The sequence below is a fragment of the Neovison vison genome, chromosome X, assembly GCF_020171115.1.
Source record: "Neovison vison isolate M4711 chromosome X, ASM_NN_V1, whole genome shotgun sequence".
Lineage (NCBI taxonomy): Eukaryota > Metazoa > Chordata > Mammalia > Carnivora > Mustelidae > Neogale > Neogale vison.
The window spans coordinates 69,732,988-69,760,495 of NC_058105.1; the positions used below are offsets into that span (position 1 = coordinate 69,732,988).

At 36.2% G+C, this 27,508-nt stretch overlaps 1 protein-coding gene across 5 annotated transcripts in view; it reads left to right on the plus strand.

Moving 5' to 3' along the window:
* Window positions 1–27,508, plus strand: part of PHKA1 (phosphorylase kinase regulatory subunit alpha 1) — a 142,432-nt gene that overhangs the window by 69,374 nt on the left and 45,550 nt on the right. For all 5 annotated transcript variants that reach the window (XM_044236021.1, XM_044236024.1, XM_044236022.1 and 2 more), the window contains exons 15-16: window positions 20,362–20,471; window positions 21,446–21,590. In XM_044236021.1, coding sequence (XP_044091956.1) covers window positions 20,362–20,471; window positions 21,446–21,590 — 255 coding nt within the window. The remainder of the gene's footprint in view (window positions 1–20,361; window positions 20,472–21,445; window positions 21,591–27,508) is intronic.

Sequence of the window (27,508 nt, forward strand, 5' to 3'; positions counted from 1 at the left end):
GCATATTAATTTGTGGGTTTTTTCACTTACTCTTTCATGTGAGTATTTTTACATACTGAAAGAACTATATATTATTCCTTCAAGCTAAACTAATTATTCCCTAATTATTGGGTACTTGAATTGTTTCCAATGTTTTTGTCATTCTATGAATGCCTTTGTATAGGCTTTCTTACGTATACTTCTGTTTCTTTGGAGTATATTCTCAGAAAAGGGATTCTGGATAAAAGAGTATGGACAACTTTGTAGTTCTTATTTTATGTTGCCAGATTATTCTTTAGAAATACCAACCAATTTTTAGTGGCATCAGTAAATACAAATTATACCTTTTTATTTTTACTACCCCACCAACATTGAATTTTTATCATTTGTTTTTGTTAGATTAGTAGTATTACTACACATGCTATTTTAATTGCCTTTCTTTAATTCCCAGTGAGGATATGCATTTCTTCACTTTTGCTCTACTTTTTTTTTGAAGTTGTGTTTCCTATGGCTTGCATATCTAGCAGGATCTGCACGTTTTCATATATAGTTAACAATTCTCTTTTTCCATTTTATTTTATTTCTTTTCAGTGTTCCAGCATCCATTGTTTATGCACCACACCCAGTGCTCCATGCAATATGTGCCCTCCAAAATACCCACCACCAGGCCTACCCAACCCCCACCCCCAAAACCCTCAGTTTGTTTCTCAGAGTCCAGTCTCATGGTTTGTCTCCCCCTCCAATTTCCCCCAACTCACTTCTTCACTCCATCTCCCAATATCCTCCTTGTTATTCCTTATGCTCGACAAGTAAGTGAAACCATAGGATACTTGACTCTCTCTGCTTGACTTATTTCACTCAGCATAATCTCTTCTTTAAGTATACCTTATGGTAAGCTTTTATCAATGAAGTATATATTTTCTGTTCTGTAACTTTCTTTAGATAATTATTTTCTTGCCTTTGTGCAAATTTTTGAACATCAAATACATCCATTTTATCAGATATATCTTTCATTTCTTCAGGAACTGTAAATTTATCTCCTAGTTTCATTTGAATAGATGTGCTATTCTCATTTTCTTCAGTTTTCATAAATAGTAAGTTATGATTACAAATTGAAATGTATGTGTTGAATGAAGGGAACTGGAAAGTAGAAAAAGGCACAAAGGAAAAAGATAAAAGTCACCTATAATTCTTTTTTTTTCCAATTTATTTATTTTCAGAAAAACATTATTCATTATTTTTTCACCACACCCAGTGCTCCATGCAAGCCGTGCCCTCTATAATACCCACCACCTGGTACCCCAACCGCCCACCCCCCCGCCACTTCAAACAATCTGAGGGGTTTGAAGTCACCTATAATTCTAACACTCATAGGAAGCCACTGTTTATGTTTTGGAATATTTGCTTCCAATCATTTTTTTTTGTAAAATAAATACACACTTGTTTTTTAGAAAAACAGTGTCAGAAAGAACAGTTTTTGCTATTTGTACTTTGCAACATAGTAATAATGTATGATGAACCCTATTATCTTTTTTTAAATAACCTTTTACAATGCTATTTTAATATTTGTGTTAGCATGACTTCGGTTTTTTAGACATAAAGAATATTGCTTACTTTGCTGAGGTACTCTTCTCTTCAGGGTTTTGGCTTCTCAAGTCCTGGCCACCTTAATTATTTTCTAATGCCCTTGATAATAAATTGTTTTTATAAATTAAGTAGACTTTTTTCTATTTATTTTGTAAATTATGTATATTCCTTTATCACTTTTCTATTGGAAAATTATCAATTTCTTATTGCTTTAAATAAGATTTTTTATATATTAGGGATGCTAATACTTTTTCTTCCATATGTTATTGCAGTACTTTTCTATTTTATTATTTGCCTTTTAATTTTATATTTAATTTTGATATGTTAAAGTTTTACATAATATAATCGTCTCCTTTTTGATTTCTTTACTGTTATGCTTAGAAAGATAGATTCATCCCTATGTCATATACATTTTCACCATATTTTCTTAGTTCTTTACAGTTACAATTTTATATTTAGCTCTTAGACTAGAATTTTAATTTTAGTTTATCTTATGATGTAAGAATCATAATTTGTTTGCCAAATACTTAGCCAGTCTTCCCAGCACTATTGATTGAATAGTTCATATAAAGAGTTTTGAAATGTTACCTTAATCATTTACTGTACATATATAGACTCTCTAATACATGTATGTGTGTATGTTACTTTTTGGTGCTGTTGGTCACAGTTTCTCCTTTCTTAGCACTACACTTTTTAAGTTTTCAACCTTCAGCCTCTTTAATAATTGGGGAAATGTAAGATGAAACAACAATGAAATAAAAACTTTTTGTCATCAATTTTACAAAAGTTAAGTTTGATATTACCCATTACTGGTGAATATGTGGAGAAATGGACACTCTTAGCACTCCTGGTAGTAGTGTAAATCGGAGGTAATTTGGCATTACCTATAATTTTTTTTTAATTTTATACACATATCTTTGACTAACAACCTTACTCATAGGAATCTACCCTATATAGTACTCACACATGTAAACAAGGATACATGTACAAAGCTATTCATTACAACATAATTTGTAATGACAAAACAACAATTAGGAGCAACCTAATATGTATGAACAAGAATGGTTGAATTATGTATGATATGTTGTGCCACAGTTAAAAAGAATAAGGTAGACTTTCAGCTTCCAGCTGTGAAGTGGTTTGTATCAGACTACTCTTCATACTAAGAACAACTATAATGGCTGTATTTAAAAGATATAGGTAAATAAGGGCATTAGAAAATAATTAAGGTGGCCAGGACTTGAGAAGCCAAAACCCTGAAGAGAAGAGTACCTCAGCAAAGTAAGCAATATTCTTTATTCTTTGTGCAGTTTCCCTTTGAGGCATTTGCTTCTTCTTGAGCTATGCTTGCATGGGATGAGAGGCCAAGAAATGAAGGATAAAGTCTCATGCTAGGAAAACAAAACTTTTATTTCAGGAACTTTCTTTGTGGAAGAAGCTGTGATAAACACTCCAGTTTTTCAGTTGAGTCCCTGAAGGGTGAGCTACACCCTAAAAGTAAATGCAAATCACAAACAGACCAGTTTCCAGAAAGCCTAAAACACAATCTTCTCAGTCACTGAATGGACTAAGGTGATCTGCTAGTGGTGTATCTACCTGCCAAAATAAACTAAATCACCTCTGGAAGAAAATAATATTATCTAGAGCCTCTACAATTCTTTGTACAATGTGTTCAGCATTGAAAATATATAATAAGATATGCTAAGAAACCAAATAAACGAAAGCAAAAAAAAAATACAATCAAAACAGATATACAGACTTCTATTTAACATAGTATTGGAAGTTCTAACCAGAGCAAGTGGGCAAGAAAAAGAAATAAAAGGCATTTAAGTCAGAAAGGAAAAAGTAAAAATGTTTGCAGAGTACATGGTCTTATATGTAGAAAACCCTGAAGATTCTCCCAAAAAAAAAAAAAGAACAAATTCAGCAAAATTGCAGGATACAAAAGCAACATGCAAAAATTAGTTGCATTTTTAGGCATTAATAAATAATCCAAAAGGAAAATTAAGAGAATAATTTCATCTATGTAAAAAAGGATCAAATAGAATTCCAAAACTAAAGATTACAGTAACTAGTATTGGGAATGCAATAGATGGGATTAACACCATATGAGAAACAGCAAAAGAGAGGATTGGTGAACTGAAAAATAAGCTAGTAGAAAATATTCAGATTAAAGCCCAAAAGAGAGAAAAGAATGGAAAATTGTAAAAGCATTACAAGACAGATATAGTAGAGGGTCTGGAGCCCAAGAATAAGAGGAAATAATAGAACAGAGACTGTATTTGAAAAAATAATGACTAAAAGCTTTTCAAAACTGACCAAAGATATTAATTCACACATTTAAAAATGCTAAAAATCTGTGAACAAGATAAATACAAAGAAAAAAACCCTAAGCCTTTAATAATCAAACTTCTGGAAATCAAGAAAGAGAGAAAAATCTTAAAAATAGCCAAATTTAAGGAAAGATACATTGCTTTCAGAGGAACAATGATCAAACTTATAGCTTACTTTTCAACAAACCAATGAATTCCACAGGACAATGAATGACACCTATAAATTACTTGGAGAAAATAACTGCCAGACTAGAATTTTATATCCAGTGAAAATATCCTTCAGAAATAAAAATGATATGGGGTGCCAGGGTGGCTCAGTTGGTTAAATGCCTGCCTTTGGCTCAGGTCATGATCTCAGGGTCCTGATATTGAGCCCCGTATTGGGCTCCCTGTTCAGCAGGGAATCCGCTTCTCCCTCTCCCTGTGCTCCTACCCCCTGCTCATGCTCTCTCTCTCTATCCCTCTCCCAAAAAAATAAATAAATAAATAATCTTTAAAAAGAAGAAATGAAAACAATATAAAGTCATGTTCAGGTAAGTAAAAATTGAAAATGTATCACTAGCAGACTCATAGCAAAAGAAATACTAAAGGGAGTTCTTTAGGACCCCCCCAAAAAAATCCCAGACAGAAGAATAGGAATGCAGGAAAGAATAAAGAGAAAAAGAAATAGTAAATATAAAAGACTATTGACTGTTTAAAGCAACATTAATAACAGTGCTTTGTGGATGAAATAAAAGTAGAGATGAAATAAATGACCCAAGTGGCAAAAAAAAAAGTGCAGGCAGAAAATGAATGGAGTTAGTGTTGTAAGATTCTTGCATTATTCAAGGAATAGTAAAGGTACAAATTTAAGGTCCACTCTAACCAGTGAAGGATGCATGTTTTAATCTCTTGGACAGCTTTTCTCAAATAGTTTTCCACAAAATTAAACTACTAGAAAATGGGGTTTTTCAGTTCCGCTATGGGTTGCACATACTAGTTCCATTTTTAAATGCAAAGAAGGTAAGTTAATACAGACAATCAATGCCTTAAAAATTAGAGCATAATACTCTGGTGGAATCTGGTTGAGAAGAGCTGTTCTGGAGTAACCATCAAAGGAGTAATGAAAGAATTACAAGCTAGTGGGGTTAAAATGATGTATTAAATTTTGTGATTAATCCAAAAGGAAATGAGGAAAAGAAAGGAATAAAAAGAACAAATGGAAATTCTGTAGTAATTTTTAAGATTTAGGTTTGCTCAGAGATGAAGTAGGAGAACCCCAAAGTTCACCTCGTCCATGAATGCAACTAGATAACACTCATATCACCATAAGTAGCCCAGAAAAATGATCTAAAGACTAGCAGAACAAACTCCACATCTAAAGGTAGAGAAGAGGGCACATCATGGAAGTATTAAGGGCAAAGATATGATTTAGGTGAAGACAGATCATGCCTACCTGTGGGGAGGATACAGCCAATGGTGTAGAGAAGAGCAAGAAACAGATTTTCACACTGGGAAGCATGCAACAGGAAGTACAAATCCCCATAACATTTACCTTTGAAAATGAGAGGGATTGAATTTCATTAGTTCCTAAAACCAGTGGGACTTAAAGCCTGGAATTGTAAAAATTGGCAGGCTTGTCTCTGGGTAAGCCCCAAAGGCAATAGGAAGCTGAGCGCCCCCCCTCTCTGCAGCCCTGCTGCCAAAGAGGCAGCACAACAAACAGCCCATGGTGATACAGCATAGAACCAACAGTTTGAAAAACACCAGGGGCAGAAGGGATGGTGAGTGATTTGCTTATCTTGAAGTGTGGCCTGGAGAGACAGGGATCATGGGGAGACCCCTTCAGGAACACAGGAGCTGGCAGGTGCTATTTCACTCCCCCAGCCAGCATAAACATTGGCTACCTGTAGAAACCAGCACAGCACTGACACTCGTTACCTAACTTTCTTACACAGGCTCCCTCCTCAATGTGTCAGCATATCTAAGCTTCCCAGCCAGTCCTGCTGGCCTTGGTCCAAAGGATATCAAAAAAGAAAGCCAGGGCAGCAATACTTATATCAGACAAAATGGAATTTAAACAAAGACTATAACTATAATATATATAACAAACATATCAGACAAAATAGAATTTAAACAAAGACTATAACTGTAATATATATAACTCTAATATATATTGATAAAGAAGACTACCCAATAAGAGCATATTAACAATTGTAAATATTTAGGCACTGAACATGGGAGCAACCAAATACATAAAACTATTAAGGAAATAATGAATATTAATATAACAATAGTAGGGGATTTTGCCACTCCACTTAACACTGATGTGCATATCATGCAAACAGAAAATCAACAAGGAAACGGGCTTTGAATGACACATTGGACCATATGGATTTAGCAGATATTTTCAGAACATTCCATTCTAAAGCAGCAGAATACATATTATTTTCAAGTGTACTTGGAACATTCCCCAGAATAGATCACATATTAGGCTACAAAACAAATTGCAACAAATTCAACAAGATCAAAATCATACCATGCAGCTTTTCTGAACATAATGCTATGAAAATAGAAGACACAAGAAAAAATCAGGAAAGAACACAAACAGAGAGGTTTAAAAAAATGCTACTAAATAATGAATAAGTCAACCAAGAAATAAAAGAAGAAATTTTTAAAAGCACATAGAAACAATGAAAATGAAAGGACAATGGTCCAAAAAACACTTGGGATGCAGCAAAAGTGGTTCCAAGAAGAAAGTTTATAGCAATAAACACCTCAAGAAGAAAAAAAAATGTCAAATGGAAACAACCTATCCTTACACTTAAAGGAGCTAGAAAAGAAAGAACAAACAAAACACAGACACAGCAAAAGGAAGGAAATAAGATGAGAGCAGAAATAAATTATATAGAAACTAAAAAAACAATGACACAGATCAATGAAACCAGGAGCTCATTCTTTGGAAAGATCAACAGAATTAATAAGCCTCTAGCCAGACTCATCAAAGGGGGAGAGAGAACCCAAATAAAATCAGAAATGAAACAGGAGAAATAACAACTGACACCACATAAATGCAAGAGAATATTATGAAAAACTATATGCCAACTAATTGGACAATTGAGAAGAAATGGACAAATCCCTAGAAGCATGTAACCTACCAAAACTGAAGCGGGAAGAAAGAGAAACTTTGAAAAGACAAATTACCAGAAATAAAATTGAATCAGTAGTCAAAAATCCCCCCCAAAAAATAAAAGTCCAGGACCAGAGGCCTCCACAAGCAAATTCTATCAAAAATTTGTGAAAAGTTAATTCATGTTTATCTCAAACTATTCAAAAACAATTGAAAAAGGAAAACTTTCAAATTCTTTCTGTGAGGCTAGTGTCACCCTAATACCAAAATCAGATGAAGATACCACAAAAAGAGAACTATAGGCCAATAACTCTCATAAATGTATGTGCAAAAATCCTCAACAAAATATTAGCAAACCAAATCCAACAAAACATTAAAAATCATAGCGAACGATCAAGTGGGATTTATTCCTAGAATGCAGGGGTGGTTTAATATTCACAAAAGAATCACATGATGCATCACATCAATAAGAGAAAGAATAAAAACCATAATTCAATAGATGGAGAAAAAGCATTTGACAAAGTACAACTTCCATTTATGATTTTTAAAAACCTCTCTTGCAACCTGAGTTTAGAGAGAACATACCTCAACATAGTATGGGCCTTGTATGAAAAACTCACAGCAAACATCATACTCAGTGGGGGAAAAATAAGAGCTTTTCCTGTAAGGTCAGGAACAAGACATGAATGTCCACTCTCACCACTTTATTCAACATAGTATTGGAAATCCTAGCCAAGCAATCAGACAACAAAAAGAGAAGTCACCCCAGTCGGTAAGGAAAAGTTAAATTCTCACTATTTGAAGGTGACATGATACTATATATAGAGAACAATAAAGATTCCACCAGAACACATAAATGAATTCGGGCAAGTCTCAGGAGATAAAATCAATGTGCAGGAATCTGTTCATTCCTATACATTAATAATGAAGCAGCAGAAAGTAAAATGAAGGAAACAATACCATTTAAAGTTGCACCAAAAACAAAACAAACTATTGGGACTGCATCAAAATAATAAGCTTCTACAGAGCAAAGGAAGCAGTCAACAAAACTAAAAGGCAACCTATGGAATGGGAGAAGATATTTATAAATGACATATCTGATAACAGGTTAGTATCCAAAATATTTAAGAACTGATAAAACTCAACACACAAACAACAAGTAATTTTAAAATGGGCAGAAGACAAATAGACATTTGTCCAAAGACATACACATGGCAAACAGGCACATGAAAACATGTTCATCATCACTTCCCATCAAGGAAATGCAAATCAAAATTACAATGAGCTCTCATCTCACACCGGTCAGAATAGCTAAAATCAACAACAGAAGAAACAAAGTGTCGGTGAGGATGTGGACAAAAGGAACTCTCGTGCGCTATTGGTGGGAATGCAAACTAGTGCAACCACCAGTGGAAAATAGTATGGAGAACCCTCAAAAAATTAAAAATTAAACTACCCTATGATCCAGTAATCACACTACTAGGTATATACTTAAAAAATAGGAAAATGCTAATTCAAGGTGATACATGAACACTTAGGTTTATAGCAGCATTATTTACAATAGCAAAATTATGGAAGCAGCCACATTTCCATTGGTAAATGAATAGATAAGATAGGAGAGAGGAGGATGACAGCAAAGTCTAGGCTAACCTCACCCCTCAAATACAACTAGATCACTATTAAATCATCCTAAATATCCCAGAAATCAACCTGAAGACTGGCAGAACAAACTCCATAACTAAAAGGAGTAAAGAGGCCACATTGAAGTAGGTAGGAAATGTGGAGATGTTGTTTAGGGGGAAACAGATCCTGGCTGTTGCAGAGGGAATGGAGCCATTGTCTTGGAGAAGGATGAGAGGGAGGGGAGCTCACAAGGGAATGCACAAGAAGAATGTTTCCCCATAGCCATTGGCTTAGAAAGCTAGAGCAGCTAAATTTCGTGGGTTCTTAGAACTAGCAGAGCTTGAAGCCTGGAGTTTTAAGTGTCAGCAGGCTAGGCTGGGATAAGACTCCAGAGAGCACTGTGCTGCTTCTGGAGAGAAGGCAGACAAACAACCCAGGGGAATACAGCATGGAAATAATGATGTGAAAATTGCCTAGCGCACACATTGGGGACATTATTTGCCCTTCTTGAGTGTCCCTGAAAGGCAACATTCATGGAGAAATCTGTTGAGGAAAAAGCTGGCTGGTACCATTTCCCTCCTCCATCCCCCAGCATAAACACAGAGCCACTGGCTGGAAACAGCCATGCAGATACTGGATACCCAACCCCTTGCATTACAGTGGAACTGCCTTTCTCAGCCACATTTTCCTCTGTCCCAACACAGCTGGCTCCTCCCCCAGAAGACCAGCACAAAAGACTGCCCACACCACATGTCCCACACAGAGAGTTTTACAGGACCTCAGTTCTCATGTAAGCGGTGTCAGGTCTCATTTCACAAGAGGACTAGAGCACACCAGTTAAAACTCATCACATTCAATCCAGGGAGGTAACAATATCCACAGAAGGCAAGGAGAGCCTCTGCAGATGACAAGCCAGAAGGATAGAGCAATAGCAGACACAATAGTAGAGCACACACAATACACACAGAAACTTGCCAAGCCAGAAGGGAGAGGTATGATATATCCAGATTGCTACATGGGGAAAATCTGCAGCCAAGAATCCTCTATCCATCAAGGCTATCATTCAGAATAGAAGGAGAGAGAAAGAGATTTCCAGGCAAACAAAAACTAAAGGAGTTCATGACCATTAAACCAGTCCTTCAAGAAATATTAAAGGGGGACACTTTGAATGGAAAGGAGAGACTGAAAGTGATGGTATAAAGGCAGGGAACAAAAAAAGCAGTAAAAAATAAATAGTTCTGTAAAAAATCATTCAAGGAACCCATTTAAAAAAGGATATAAAATATAATAACTTGGACTTAAAATGTGTGGAGTAGAGGAGAAAAGAATGGGTTCAACCTTAATTGAACATCAACTTACTATAGAGTGCTGCTTGCAAAAGAGGTTATATACAAAGCTAAGGATAACCATATATCAAAGACCACTCATAAATGCAAAGAATACAGAGAAAGAAATCCAAATATATCACTAAAGAAAATCAACAACACAAGAAAGACAAGATTGGATCAGAGAAAATATACAGAAACAGGCAAAAAGTAATAAAATGGCATTAAGTACATATCTATCAATAATTACTGTGAATGTAAATGGACTAAATACTCCAATCATAAGACATAGGGTCTCAAATGGATAAAAAACAACAACAAAAAAAACCCATCTATATGCTGTCTACAAGAGATACATTTTAGACCTACAGACACCTACAGAATGAAAGTGAAGGGATAAAGAAATATTTATCATGCAAATGGATGTCAAAAGAAAGCCAAAGTAGCAATAGTTATATTGGACAAACTAGATTTTAATAGACACACTAAGAAGAGACAAAGAAGGGCACTATATAATCACAAAGGGGCAATCCAACAATAGGATATACAAATTATAAGTATTTATGCCCCCATTATGGGATCATCAAAATATATAAAAATATTTAATAATAAGCATAAAGGAACCCATTGATAACACAATAATAGTAGGGGACTTTTACGCCATACCCACATCAATGGATAGAGCATATAAACAAAATCTACAAGGAAAAAAATGGCTTTGAATGACACACTGGGCCAGTTGGACTTATCACATCTATTCAGAACATTCCATCCTAAAAAAACATTCTTTTCAAGTGCAAATAGAACATTCTCCAGAATTAATCACATAATGGGCCACAGAACAGGCCCTAACAAATACAAGAAGCTTGAAGGCATACCTGCACCTTTCGTGACCACAATGGTATGAAAGTAGAAGTCAAAAACTGGAAAGACCACAAGTACAGGGAGGTTAAATAACACCCTACTAAACAATGAATGTGTCAATCAGGAAATAAAAGAAATAATTTAAAAACACATGTAAACAAATGAAGATGAAAACACAATGGTCCAAAACCTTTGGGATGCAGCAAAAGCATTCATAAGAGGGAAGTTTATAGTAACACGGACCTATTTCAAAAAACAAGAAAAATCTCAAACAGCCTAAACTTACACCTAAAGAAGTTAGACAAAGAACAAAAGACAAAGCCTAAAGCCAGAAGGAGGGAGGAAATAATGAAGATTAGAGCAGAAATAACAACCAAGGGGCGCCTGAGTAGCTCAGTGGGTTAAAGCCTCTGCCTTCGGCTCAGGTCATGATCCCAGGAACCTGGGATCGAGCCCCGCATCGGGCTCTCTGCTCAGCAGGGAGTCTGCTTCCCTCTCTCTCTCTCTGCCTGCCTCTGCCTACTTGTGATCTCTGTGAAATAAATAAATAAAATCTTTAAAAAAAAACCAACAGCACAGAAATATAATTATAATAGAATATTATGAGAAACTATATGCCAATAAGTTGGACAACCTAGAAGAAATGAATAAATTCCTAGAAACATATAAACTACCAAAGCTGAAACCATAAGAAATAGAAAAGTTGAATAGACTAATAACCAGCAAAGAAATTGAATCAGGAATCAAAACTCCCAACAAACAGAAGTCCAAGACAAAATGGATTTACAAGCAAATTCTACCAAACATTTAAAGAAGAGTTAATACCTATTCTTCTCAAACTATTCAAAATATACAAGAAGAAGGAAAACTTCCAAATTCATTCTATGAAGCCTGCACTACCCTGATACTATCACCAGATAAAGACACCACAAAAGAAGAGAACTACAAGCTAATATCAGTGATGAACATAGATGCAAAAATCCTCAACAAAATACTAGCAAACCCAACCTAAAAATACATTTAAAAAATCATTCACCATGGTCAATTTGGATTGATTCCTGGATTGCAAGGCTAGTTCAATATTTGCAAATGACATATCACTTTAAAAAAGAAAGGATGGAGGCACCTGGGTAACTCAGTCAGTTAAGGTTCTGACTCTTGATTTTAGCTCAGATCAAGATTTCATCGTTGTGAGGTTGAACCCTGCATCAGGCTCCATACTGGACGTGGAGCCTGCTTAAGATTCTCTCTTTCCCTCTCCCTCTGCCCCTCCCCTCCCTCTAAAAAAAAAAAAGGAAGGATAAGAACAAAATGATCATTTCAACATATGCAGAAAAAGCATTTGACCAAGTACAACATCCATTCATGATAAAAAAAAAAAACCCTCAACAAAGTTGATTTAGATGAAATATACCTCAACATAATAAAAGCCATATTTGAAAAAAAAATAGATATCATCCTCAATGGGAAAACACTGAGATCTTTTCCTCAATGGTCAGGAACAAGGATGTTCACCTTACCATTTTCTTCAACATAGTACTGTAAGTCCTAGCCACATCAGTCAGACAACCCAAAGGAATAAAAGCATCTATATCAGCAAGGAAGAAGTCAAACTGACCCAAAAGATCCCACTAAAAAACTGCTGCAAGTGATAAATTAATTCAGTCAACTCACAGGATACAAAATCAATGTCCAGAATTCTGTTGCATTTCTATATACCAATTATGAAGAAGCAGAAAGAGAAATTAAGGAATCAGTCTCATTTACAGTTGCACGAAAAACAAAAAGATACCTAAGAAAACCTAAAAAAAAAAAAAAAAAGAGGGCAAAGACCGCTACTTTGAAAACTGTGAAACACTGATGAAAGAAATTGCAGATGACACAAACAAATAGAAAGACATTCCATGATCATGGATTAGAAGAAGAAATATTGTTAAAATGTTTTTACTTCCTAAAACAATCTACACATTTCATGCAACCCTATCAAAATACCAGCAATATTTTTCAAAGAGATAGAATAATCCTAAAATTTGTAGGGAACCAGAAAAGACCCCAAATAGGCAAAGCAATCTTGAAAAAGAAAACCAAAGCAGGAGACATCACAATTGTGGGCTTGAAATTATATTACAAAGCCGTAGTGATCAAAACAGTATCATAGTGGCAGAAAAAAATAGACACATAGATCAGTAGAGCAGAATAGGAAACCCAGAAAAGACCCCACAACTATATGGTCAATTAATCTTCAACAAAGCAGAAAAGAATATCCAATGGGAAAGACAGAGTCTCTTCAACAAAGGTTGTTGGGAAAACTTGGCAGCAATGTGCAAAAGAATGAAACTGGACCACTTTCTTACAAAATAAATTCAAAATGAGTTAAAGACCTAATTTTGATAGCCATTTGTATGTCTTGATTGGAGAAGTGTCTGTTCATATCTTCTGCCCATTTTTTGATGTGTTTGCCTGTTTCGCGTGTGTTGAGTTTGAGGAGTTCATTATAGATCCTGGATATCAACCTTTTGTCTGTACTGTCATTTGCAAATATCTTCTCCCATTCCATGGGTTGCCTCTTTGTTTTAAGTCCCAAAAGTTTATTTTTGCTTTTGTTTCCTTTGCCTTTGGAGACGTATCTTGAAAGAAGTTGCTGTGGCTGATATTGAAGAGATTACTGCCTATGCTCTCCTCTAGGATTCTGATGGATTCCTGTCTCACGTTGAGGTCTTCATCATCATCATTAGCCCTCGGGGAGATTCAAATTAAAACCACATTGAGATATCACCTTACACCAGTTAGAATGGCCAAAATTAATAAAAGAGGAAAGAACATGTGTTGGAGAGGATGTGGAGAAAGGGAAACCCTCTTCCACTGTTGGTGGGAATGCAAGTTGGTGCAGCCTCTTTGGAGAACAGTGTGGAGATTCCTCAAGAAATTAAAAATAGAGCTTCCCTATGACCCTGCAATTGCACTCCTGTGTATTTACCCCAAAGACACAGATGTCGTGAAAAGAAGGGCCATCTGTACCCCAATGTTTATAGCAGCAATGGCCACGGTCGCCAAACTATGGAAAGAACCAAGATGCCCTTCAACGGATGAATGGATAAGGAAGATGTGGTCCATATACACTATGGAGTATTATGCCTCCATCAGAAAGGATGAATACCCAACTTTTGTAGCAACATGGACGGGACTGGAAGAGATTATGCTGAGTGAAATAAGTCAAGCAGAGAGAGTCAATTATCATATGGTTTCACTTATTTGTGGAGCATAACAAATAGCATGGAGGACAAGGGGCGTTAGAGAGGAGAAAGGAATTTGGGTAAATTGGAAGGGGAGGTGAACCATGAGAGACTATGGACTCTGAAAAACAATCTGAGGGGTTTGAAGTGGTGGGGGGGTGGGAGGTTGGGGTACCAGGTGGTGGGTATTATAGAGGGCACAGCTTGCATGGAGCACTGGGTGTGGTGAAAAAATAATGAATAATGTTTTTCTGAAAATAAATAAATTGGAAAAAAAAGACCTAATTTTGAGACCTGAGACCATAAAAATCCTAAAAGAGAATATAGGCAGCAACTTCTCTCTTTTTTTTTTTCACACTTTTTAAGTAAGCTGCATGTCCAATGTGGGCTTTTAAGTCACCACCCCAAGATCAAGAGTCACATGCTCTACTGACTGAGCCAGCCAGGTGCCCCATGCAGGAATTTCCTTGACATCAACATTAGAAACTTCTTTATAGATATGTCTCCTGAAGCAAGAGAAACAAAAGCAAAAATAAACACTGAAACTATATCAAAATAAAAGGCTTCTTCACAGCGAAGGAAACAATCAACAAAACTAAAAGGCAACCTACAGAATGGGAAAAGACACTCGCAAATGACATATCTGATAGTTAGTATCCAAAATATATAAAAACCAACACAACTCAACACCTAAAGAACAAATAATCCAATTAAAAATGGGCAGAGGGCTTGAATATACATTTTACCAAAGAAGACATCCAGATGGCCACAGACATATGAAAAGATGCTCAAATCACTCATCATCAGGGAAATACAAACCAAAACTACAATGAGATACCACCTCACACCAGTCGAATGGCTAACATCAACAGGGAACAACAGGTGTTGGTGAGCATGTGGAGAAAGGGGAACCCTCTTGCTCTGTTGGTGGAAATGCAAACTGGTACAGCCAGTTTGGTAAACAGTATGGATTTTCATCAAAATGTTAAACATAGGGATGCCTGGGTGGCTCAGTGGGTTAAAGCCTCTGCCTTCGGCTCAGGTCATGATCCCAGGGTTCTGGGATCAAGACCTGCATCAGGCTCTCTGCCCAGCAAGGAGCCTGCTTCCTCCTCTCTCTCTGCCTGCCTCTCTGCCTACTTGTGATCTGTCTGTCAAATAAATAAGTAAAATATTTTTTTAAATGTTAAACATAGAACTACCCTGTAACCCAGCAATCACACTACAAGTTATTTACCCCCAAAATTTTTTTTAAAAATACTAATTGAAAGGGACACATGTACCCCAGTGTCTATAGCAACATTATCTATAATAACCAAAGTATGGAAACAGTCCGAGTGTCCATCGACTGATGAATGGGTCAAGAATATGTGATATATGTATATATGCAATGGAATATTAGTTGGTCATAACAATGAATGAAATCTTGCCCTTTGCAATGACATGGACAGAGATAGAGTACTACGCTACATGAAATAAGTCAGTCAGAGAAAGACAAATACTATATGTTTTTACTTAGGTGGAATTTAAGAAACAAATGAGCAATGCAAAAAAGAGAAAGAAACGGACTCTTAAGTACAGAATGGAAACTGATGGTTATCAGAGGGGAGGTAGGGTGATAGGTTAACTAGATGATAGGAATTGAGGAGTGTTCTTGTCATGATGAGCACACCAGGTTATTTATGGAATTGAGTTATTATATTGCACACCTGAAACTAATATAACTATGTTAGCTAACTGGAATTAAAATAAAACTTTTTAAAAATGCAAATAAAGAATGAAAAAATGTTTCGTGAGATTAAGAGTCACTTATGGTTTGTCTCCCTCCCTATCCCATCTTGTTTCATGGATTCTTCTCCTAGGGAGAAGGGGGGTAGGGTTATGGACATTGGGGAGGGTATGTGCTTTTGGGTAAATTGGAAGGGGAGGTGAACCATGAGAGACTATGGACTCTGAAAAACAATCTGAGGGGTTTGCAGTGGCGGGGGGGTGGGAGGTTGGGGTACCAGGTGGTGGGTATTATAGAGGGCACAGCTTGCATGGAGCACTGGGTGTGGTGAAAAAATAATGAATAATGTTTTTCTGAAAATAAATAAATTGGAAAAAAAAAGAATGAAAAAATGTAAGATTTAAACCCAAACATTCAGCAATTATGTTAAATGTAAATGGACTAAATGTTTCGTTAAAAGAGATTTGTCAAACTGGATTATAAGGTAAAACCCAACTTTATGCTACATAAAAGAGTCTTACCAGAAGTATAAGGATACAGATTGAAAATAAAAGGATATTGGGGCCATAGTCTCTCATGGTTCACCTCCCCTTCCAATTTACCCAAATTCCCTACTCCTCTCCAACGCCCCTTGTCCTCCATGCTATTTGTTATGCTCCACAAATAAGTGAAACCATATGATAATTGACTCTCTCTGCTTGACTTATTTCACTCAGCATAATCTCTGAAAAACAATCTGAGGGGTTTGAAGTGGCGGGGGTGGTGGGAGGTTGGGGTACCAGGTGGTGGGTATTATAGAGGGCACAGCTTGCATGGAGCACTGGGTGTGGTGAAAAAATAATGAATAATGTTTTTCTGAAAATAAATAAATTGAAGAAAAAAAATAAAAAAAAATAAAAGATAGAATGCTCTTAAAAAAAAAAAAAGGATATTGGGGCACCTGGGTGGCTAGTGGGTTAAGCCTCTGCCTTCGGCTCAGGTCATGATCCCAGAGTCCTGGGATCAAGCCCTGCATTGGGCTCTCTACTTGTTGGGGAGCCTGCTCCCCACCCCCTCCGCCTGCCACTCTGCCTACTTATGGTCTCTGTCTGTCAAATAAATAAATAAAATCTGTAAAAAAAAAGAAAAGGATATAAAACAATATTCCATGCAAATAGTAAACAAACTGAAGCTGATGTAACTATGCTAATGTCAAAGTATACAAAAGGCAAGAAATATTAGTAGAAACAATGAAAAACATTTTATGGTAGTAAAGGGTCAATTTAACAGGAGCTACCTTAATCTTTAATTTTTATTTATATAATAGCATAACCTCAAAATATACATAGCCCCCAAAAAGAGAAAAACTACTTACGAATAATGCATGGATTAAAGGAGAAATGAGAAGATGGGGATTTAGAGATCATTTTCAACTAAATGTATGCATGGGTGTTTTAACATTTATAAATCAATCAATATATCCCAACACAAAGAGAGAATAATGGAGAAAAAATGTGAGCATTTCAATAGATGCAAAAAATTGGTAAATTTTAATAGCCATTCATATAAAAATATTATAGGAGTCAAAGGAAACTTCCTTAAATCTTATTAATAAAGGATATATTCTGAAAACCTAACATCACACTTAGTGGTAAAATATTAAAAGTTTTCTCACATTAACCCCATTTCAGACATCAATAAGATGTCTGAAATGCCCACCACCACCACTTCCTTTTGGTATTGTACTGATGTGCATAGCCAGTGGAGCAAGGCATGAATGTTCATAGAAGCTTTATTTATAATAGAATATGGGGGGGTTCAAATGTCCATCAACAAGTGAATGGACAAATAATGATACATTCATACTCTGGAATATTATACAGCAATGAAAACAAATGAATCAGTTGTACATACACCAATATGAATGAATCTCATAGATAAAATGTTGAGTGAAAGAAGCCAGATACAAAAAGTACAAATTTTATGATTTTATTAATATAAAGCTAATAAATGTACCTACTTATTTATGGTGATTGATGTTTGAATGTGGTTAACTTGGGAGCTGGGGGATGTCAATAACTGGAAAGGGGCACAAGGGAGGCTTCCCATAGTGCTGATCATGTTCCATATCCTTTTTTTTTTGTTAAGATTTTATTTATTTATTTGACAGATCACAAGTAGGCAGAGAGGCAGGCAGAGGGAGAGGAAAGGAAGCAGGCTTCCCGCTGAGCAGAGAGCCCCACGCAGGGCTTGATCCCAGGACCCTGAGATCATGACCTGAGCCGAAGGCAGAGGCTTTAACCCACTGAGCCACCCAGGTGCCCCCATATCCTTTTTTTTAATGTTCAATTAGCCAACATGTAGTACAACATCAGTTTTTGATGTAGTGTTCAATGATTCACAGTTGCATATAACACCCAGTGCTCATCACCACATGTGCCCTCTTTAATACCCACCACCCAGTTACCCCATCCCTCCACCCCCTCCCTTCTGTAAATTTCAGTTTGGTTCCTGGAGTCCAGAGTCTCTCATGGTTTGTCTCCCTCTTTAATTCCATATCTTGATTTGTGTTGTGTGTTTACTATGTAAAAATTCATTAATTTTTAAATTTAAGATTTATATACTTAACTTCATGCATATTATACGATAAGAAATTACCCCCAAAAATACTCGAGTGTCCAGTAATGAATGAAAAGATCAACATAACATGGTATGCACATACAATGAAAAATTTTTCAGCCTTGACAAATAATTAAATTCTGACACATAGTACAAAATGGATGAACCTTGAAGATATTATCCTAAATGGAATAAACCAGTCACAAAAAGACAAATATTTATGATTCCACATATATGAGGTACCAAGAGAAGGCAAATTTATAGATACAGAAAGAATGGTGATTGCCAGGGACTGGCATGGGGAGTTATTGTTTAATGGGTACAGTTTCCGTTTGGGAAGATGGAGAAGTTCTAAAGTTGGGTGGTGGTGATAGTTGTACAACATTGTGAATGTACTTAATGCCACTTATTAAAAATGATTAAAATGGGACACCTGGATGGCTCAGTTGGTTAAAGCATCTGCCTTGGGCTCAGGTCATGATCTCAGGGTCCTGGGACTGAGCCCTGTGTTAGGCTTTCTGCTCAGTGGGGAGTCTGCTTCTCCCTTTGCCCCTCCCCCTGCTGATGCTCACTTGCGCGCTCTCTCTCTCTCTCTCTCAAATAAATAGAAGATTTATTTAAAAAGAATAAAAATGGTTAAAATGGTAATATTATGTATATTTTACTACAATAAAAAAAAAGAACAAAATAGAAGGAGCAGTGGATAAACCTGATTGTGATATCAATCTAAGGTAAAATGTGTGCTTTCCAGAGTGGATCCTGGAATATGACCAAAGCATTGACAGCTCTCTGGCTCTGTTCCTAAAAGTGAAGCAGCACTAAAAATGTGCATCTTTGATAAGTTTCATACTTAGGATAAAGCAGGGGCAATAATAAAATCCCCAAGAGAAATGTGTTCCAATTTTTAAAAAGGGATAAAGTTCTGTCAGTACTAACACGAAATGATATTCAATATATTTTGGGGAAAAGGAGTTTGAGAACAAGCTCTTTGTGTATAGTACTCTCCTATGTTATACAGCATATCCTGTGTTATAAAAGGGGAAAAAGTGTGAATAATTGAAGTATTTCTTCATTATAAGAGGTATTGATGTAATAATTGCCTTTTGAAAGACAAGAAATTCAACTACATGTAACATAAACATTAATTATCAGATAGATTCTAATTTCAGATTCTAATGCTAAACTATAAAAAAAGAAGACATACTCAGGGAAGTAAGGTGTGTGTGTGTGTGTGTGTGTGTGTGTGTGTGTACATACATACACACATACATGATATTTAGACACACGAACACATTCTGTTTAAACTTTCATTAAATTTATGTCTTTTATAGCTGTCTGATAGTTCATGTATTCCCTTTCTTAAGTTTTCAGAAATGTTCCTCTGCCAAGTGAATTTTACTCTGTGTATAAGTTTCCTTCCACAAAACTTCCTATGAGACATAATCATATTAAATACTTTTACTTATTTGGATAAGATGTGTTGTTCATTGAATTAAAACATGTTAGTACTATGCAATTAAAGGAGATCAAGATAAAATCATTTCCATTTTTCAGTTTAGTATGCCATCTTTAAGTTGATGAGGTTTTGTTTAGCTTTATTGAAGCATAGTTTACATTAATGTTTGATAGTATGGCTTTTGCAAGTTTTCGTGGGACTTAAGGAAATTCAGCATATAAATATCAGTAATAGAATTCTATCATTCATAGAACTATTAATTTTCATGTGCATTCTTTTATCTCATATATAAGACTGTGTGACTTCTTTATAAGAGCATAAAGTCCTTTAAGAACAGAGATAATGCATACTCTTTCTCTTAGAAAGTGGTTTGTATGGCCTTGTATGTGACATGGACACTAACTTTAAGACACAGAACTTAGTTTGTTCAGTCAGAAAGTCTAAACCTAATACAAAAAAAACCCCTATTTGTTGATTGGATTTGTGCCCTAGAAAGATCTTGAGCATTTCTCAATTCAATCTCAGGATGCAACAGTAGAATGAAACTCAGTGGACGACCATACAGGCATATGGGAGTTCTTGGAACTTCAAAACTCTATGACATTCGGAAAACTATCTTCACCTTTACTCCACAGGTGGGTGGAATGAGCTTTAGTATGAATTGAGATGAATGGAAGTGAAACAGAAACATTACAGAAATAAACCATTTATTAGAGTTAGAACAAGTATTAAGGTTCATGGGGCCTTGTCCATACTAAGTTGCTTAATAAATATTTGTTGAGTTGGACTGAATTGGAGTTGTAGCACCGAATAATGCCAGATGATTATGGCTACCAAGAGTAGTCCTGGTGATAGTAGTCACTGTTACAGAAACAGTGACTAGGGATTTTATAAATGTTGGAGTACTTTCAAAAGTACTCCTTTTAAATGTTAAAAATTCAGACTGTATTTGCCCTTTATTAACAAAATATAATCTTTTTTATTTAGCTACTGAATTATGTGTTCTCTTTGTTTAGGGCAGGGGCCCTTTTTACATGCCTGGAAATCATTCAAACAAATATGTCAGTACTGTTTTAGCCATGGTTATACACATTATTGGCCTGATATTTATTAGCCATATTACATCAATAAGCCAAATTATATGTGTGCATAGGAGAAGAAACTATTTTCTGGACTGAAAGCTGAAGCTCCCCATTTGTCATCATAAATCTGAAATTGTGCTGCTGAGGTATAGACAGAAGAGTAATGGACTACAGATCGTATTTCTGGCCTTGCTATTTGCTAGCCATGTGACTTTGTTAATCTATTTAATGTCACTTGGCCTTATTTTCATCTATTAAAAGATAAGCCCTGACTCATTTGTTATATAATGAGCTAAAATTTTGTACTCGAAAACACTTTGTAAACTACACTGTAAAAATGCCAAAAACTATTATATGTACCAATGGACTATCAGATTCTTTGGAAAGAACGAGGCACTAAAAGTTGAGGATATTGTTGCCTCTGTGACATGTTCTATAGCCCTGTGAATATGTGAGTACTTTAAAATATTACTGGACAGTTGTAAGAGCAAATTATTCTGAGCTGTCATTTTTCCTCTTTTTCTCAGTTTATAGACCAGCAACAGTTCTACCTGGCTCTGGACAACAAGATGATAGTAGAAATGCTTAGAACAGATCTCTCCTACCTCTGTAGCCGCTGGAGGATGACAGGCCAACCCACCATCACCTTTCCCGTCTCACATACCATGCTTGGTAAGGTTGTATGAGGCAAGAAACAAACGTATTTTTGGAATAAATCATGTGGTTAGCCCTTCAAATGCTTAGAGTCACTGGAGAGCTACTCATTATCATTTGTTCTTTCAATGGTTATATATTAGTCCCTATTTTGTGCCAGGCACTTATTTAAGCACTGGGGATACAAAGGGTGAATAAGGCAGATGAGGTTTCTGCTCTCATGGGGCTTATGTTTTAAAATAAATATGTAACATGAACCAGTGCACACGAATATACCAGATGGTTTGAGGGCTATAATTCAAAAAATGTAACAGAATAACTTGGGGGCTACCTGGGGACTAATCGGTTTTTAGGTCAATTTTGCCAAAACGTTATTAATGCAATTCAGTTTAAAGATAGTAATAATACATTCTCCATTTGTCTTACTCCAGTGGAGCATCAAGATTTTATAGATGAGTTCCCAGCCTTATCCTTCCAAGGCTTGCCTAACTGAAGCAGTAAAATTTAACAGGGAGAAGTGAACAGGCCTTCAGTTTATCTTTCCCTTATTGGCTGGGCTTCCTGACATTGCCTATTTGAAACTAGGTGAAAGGATTTATTATTTTCTCAGTTCCTGGAGAACTAGAGCCAATACTGAAGCTCTGCTTCCTTTCTGTGTCTTTGCAATCACTTCCAAAAGCCTGTTTGTACTGCCAGAGTACATAGAATGCCTTTTCATTAGAGAAGAATCCCTTCTCATAAATCATTCAATGTCCAGTCAGACTGTTAGGGATATTGGTCACATCTCTAAAGTGCTTCAAAAACAGAGAAGTGTAGAAAGTAGGGTAGTCTTTCTTCTTTTTGATTTTCTTCTTTATGTAAGCCAATTAACAAGTCTCTCATTAATAAATACTATATTCCCAGAATTGTCTTGAGAAAGTATAGAGTCTAATTGGAGAGGCAAAGCTGATACAGAGAAATGATAGAAAACAATTGAAGACAGCTTATAAAGAAGTGTCAAACCATTAGATTAGTATTTTAAAGTGAAGGTGATCACATTGTTTTTTTTTTCAATTTATTTATTTTCAGAAAAACATTATTCATTATTTTTTCACCACACCCAGTGCTCCATGCAAGCCGTGCCCTCTATAATACCCATCACCTGGTACCCCAACCTCCCACCCCCCTGCCACTTCAAACCCCTCAGATTGTTTTTCAGAGTCCATAGTCTCTCATGGTTCACCTCCCCTTCCAATTTACCCAAATTCCCTACTCCTCTCTAACGCCCCTTGTCCTCCATGCTATTTGTTATGCTCCACAAATAAGTGAAACCATATGATAATTGACTCTCTCTGCTTGACTTATTTCACTCAGCATAATCTCTTCCAGTCCCGTCCATGTTGCTACAAAAGTTGGGTATTCATCCTTTCTGATGGAGGCATAATACTCCATAGTGTATATGGACCACATCTTCCTTATCCATTCATCCGTTGAAGGGCATCTTGGTTCTTTCCATAGTTTGGCGACTGTGGCCATTGCTGCTATAAACATTGGGGTACAGATGGCCCTTCTTTTCACGACATCTGTATCTTTGGGGTAAATACCCAGGAGTGCAATTGCAGGGTCATAGGGAAGCTCTATTTTTAATTTCTTGAGGAATCTCCACACTGTTCTCCAAAGAGGCTGCACCAACTGGCATTCCCACCAACAGTGTAAGAGGGTTCCCCTTTCTCCACATCCTCTCCAACACATGTTGTTTCCTGTTTTGTTAATTTTGGCCATTCTAACTGGTGTAAGGTGATATCTCAATGTGGTTTTAATTTGAATCTCCTTGAGGGCTAATGATGATGAGCATTTTTTCATGTGTCTGATAGCCATTTGTATGTCTTGATTGGAGAAGTGTCTGTTCATATCTTCTGCCCATTTTGTGATGTGTTTGTCTGTTTCGTGTGGGTTGAGTTTGAGGAGTTCATTATAGATCCTGGATATCAACCTTTTGTCTGTACTGTCATTTGCAAATATCTTCTCCCATTCCGTGCGTTGCCTCTTTGTTTTTTTAACTGTTTCCTTTGCTGTGCAGAAGCTTTTGATTTTGATGAAGTCCCAGAAGTTTATTTTCGCTTTTGTTTCCTTTGCCTTTGGAGACGTATCTTGAAAGAAGTTGCTGTGGCTGATATCAGAGAGATTACTGCCTATGTTTTCCTCTAGGATTCTGATGGATTCCTGTCTCATGTTGAGGTCTTTTATCCATTTTGAGTTTATCTTTGTGTACGGTGTAAGAGAATGGTCGAGTTTCATTCTTCTACATATAGCTGTCCAGTTTTCCCAGCACCATTTATTGAAGAGACTGTCTTTTTTCCACTGTATATTTTTTCCTGCTTTGTCAAACATTAATTGACCATAGAGTTGAGGGTCCATATCTGGGCTCTCTACTCTGTTCCACTGGTCGATGTGTCTGTTTTTATGCCAGTACCATGCTGTCTTGGTGATCACAGCTTTGTAATAAAGCTTGAAATCAGGTAAGGTGATGCCGCCAGCTTTATTTTTGTTTTTCAACATTTCCTTAGCGATTCGGGGTCTCTTCTGATTCCATACAAATTTTAGGATTATTTGCTCCAGCTCTTTGAAGAATGCCGGTGGAATTTTTATCGGAATGGCATTAAAAGTATAGATTGCTCTAGGCAGTATAGACATTTTAACAATGTTTATTCTTCCGATCCAAGAGCATGGAATGGTCTTCCATCTATTTGTGTCTTCTTCAATTTCTTTCATGAGTGTTCTGTAGTTCCTCAAGTACAGATCCTTTACCTCTTTAGTTAGGTTTATTCCCAGGTATCTTATGGTTCTTGGTGCTATAGTAAATGGAATCGATTCTCTAATTTCCCTTTCTGTATTTTCATTGTTAGTGTATAAGAAAGCCACTGATTTCTGCACATTGACTTTGTATCCTGCCATGTTGCTGAATTGCTGTATGAGTTCTAGTAGTTTGGGGGTGGAGTCTTTTGGGTTTTCCATATAAAGAATCATGTCATCTGCAAAGAGAGAGAGTTTGACTTCTTCATTACCAATTTGGATACCTTTTATTTCTCTCTGTTGTCTGATTGCTGTTGCTAAGACTTCTAATACTATGTTGAACAAGAGTGGTGAAAGTGGGCATCCTTGTCTTGTTCCTGTTCTCAATGGGAAGGCTGCAAGCTTTTTCCCATTGAGGATGATATTTGCTGTGGGTCTTTCATAGATAGATTTGATGAGGTTCAGGAATGTTCCCTCTATCCCTATACTTTGAAGCGTTTTAATCAGGAACTGATCACACTGTTAAAGAGAATTTCTTGATTGAGGTGGGACTTATCAAGGCTTCTGGGGATGGGTAGAATTCATACGGAGGACGAAGAAGGAAAGGCACTTTAGGTAAGGGGAAAATACCATGAATGATACCTAAAGACAGGGATGAGCTTGACTTGTGAGTGCACAGTGGAGAGGCCAGCCTGCACAGAGTGGCTTTGCATGTTGGAGTATAATTATCAACAAAATTGGATGAGATGAGGTCAGATTGTGAAGGCATTGAAAGTAAGCTGAGGTATCTAATGAGATTTTCTCAGAAGTCTGAAATTATCAAAAGTTTTTGAGCAAGGAGTGACATGATGAAAGTGGTATTTACAGAATATCGATTTGATGACAGTATACATTGTAGTGAGGAGAATTTGATATCAGAGAAAATAATCTAGGTTTGAGATGATGAGAAGATACATTGGATTGGTGGTAATAACAATAGAGTGGGAAAGAAAAAATACGGGAGTCATTTTAGACAACACCTGCAAGTCAAACATTGGCTAACTAGACACGGGATATGAATCAAGGTGATGTGAAGATTTAGAGACTAGGTCAATAATGCTGCCATTGATAGAAGCAGAGAAATTCTATAGGAAGATGCCAGTTGTAAAGGGACAAATGGAATTTATGGTGACAAAGACATTTCAAACTTGAAATATCTAACAAGTAGGGTGAGATACACAACCATAGCTTGGGAAGAAAAATAAAACTAAAGATATAGATTTAAATCACAAAGTTTTGATACTTGGTACTTGGTCACACAACAAAAACAGCAGTTATAATAGCAGTAGTAACTACAATATTTCTTTATCATTTTCTTTGTGCTAGGCACTGAGCTAAGTGCTTTCAATGCATCATTTTGAAATCTCTACAACAATTATATTCAGGTAGGTAGTATTAATAGCCCCATTTTATAGAGTCACAAAGCTTATAACAGTCAGGCCTCTAACCAGGTCTGTCGGTCCCCAAAGCCTACATTACCAACAGCTCTGTGTTTTTGTCAGTGACAATTTTGTGCTGGTGAAATGAGAATGAATATGCTAGTGATCACATTAAAATGAATTAGTTAGGGGGGCCTGGGTGGCTCAGTGGATTAAGCCTCTGCCTTCAGCTCAGGTCATGATCTCAGGGCCCTGGGATTGAGCCCCACATCATCATCACATCATCAGGCTCTCTGCTCAGCAGTGAGCCTGCTTCCCCCTTTCTCTGCCGGCCTCTCTGCCTGCTTGTGATCTCTCTCTCTCTCAAATAAATAAATAAAATCTTTTTTTTAAATGTGAATTAGTTAAATTATCATGATAAATATTTCCAAAATACATATAAGACCAAAATCTACCTAGATGCTACTTACAAAAGATATCCCTAAGGTTATACGGGAAAAACAGAAAATAAAGGACTGTGTAAAGATAAATCATGTAAATGCTAACAAAAAGAAAGCATTGGTGACAACACTATTAAAAACAGTAAATATAATTCAAGACACAAGTCAGTAAAAGGGACAGGAAGGATATTTTATATTGATAAGAGTTACAGAGACAAAAAGCAGAATCAGATCTGTAAATACTGATTAAAAACTGATGGTTGCCAGAAGGGAGGGGATTGGGGGATTGGACAAAATGGGTGAAAGGGAGAAGGAAATATAGGTTCCCAGTTATGGAATGAATAAGTCATGGGAATCAAAGGTACAGCATAAGGGGTACAGACAATGATATTGCAATAGCAATGTAATGGGACAGATGGTAAGTACACTTGGGGTGAACATAGCATAATGTATAAACTTGTCAAATCACTGAGTTGTACACATGACACTAATGTAACATTGTGCACCAACTATACTCATAAAGGGAGTTACAGTATAGCAAGATGATATAATAGTTTTAAACTTTTATTTATACAATATCAATGAAGTGTATAAAGCAGATATTTAGGAAAACTTAAAGACAATATGATAAAACCATTGTTCAGTCATAGTGGGAAACCATAACATATTTATATCAGAATGTCACAGATCAATTGTAAAAAAAATAATTAAAGATATAGAGGGTTAACAAGCCTGATTTTTGTATTTATGGGTATATATAAAACCATATCCAAAAAGAATACACAAAGGATGTTTATTTTTTAAAAAGAAGAAATCATATAGATGATATTGCCAGACAGGCATAAAACTAACACAAGAGTAATTTTGAAAAATATGACCATGAAGAAATTAATTTATTTTTGTTTTAGCTTTTGAATAGTATTTCTATAGTATTTTTTTTGTTTATATATATTTTTTCCAATTTATTTATTTTCAGAAAAACATTATTCATTATTTTTTCACCACACCCAGTGCTCCATGCAAGCCGTGCCCTCTATAATACCCACCACCTGGTACCCCAACCTCCCACCCCCCGCCACTTCAAACCCCTCAGACTGTTTTTCAGAGTCCATAGTCTCTCATGGTTCACCTCCCCTTCCAATTAATTTTTTTTACAAATGATTCTTAAAGAGGACATCAAATATGAAATTAGTGTTTTAAAATAAAAAATAATACTTCTCAAAACTTAAGAGATTTGACTGGAGTCATCTTTGGAAACTTTCATATCTGTAAACACTTTGGGGCAAAAAAAGGAGTTCCAGTTTTT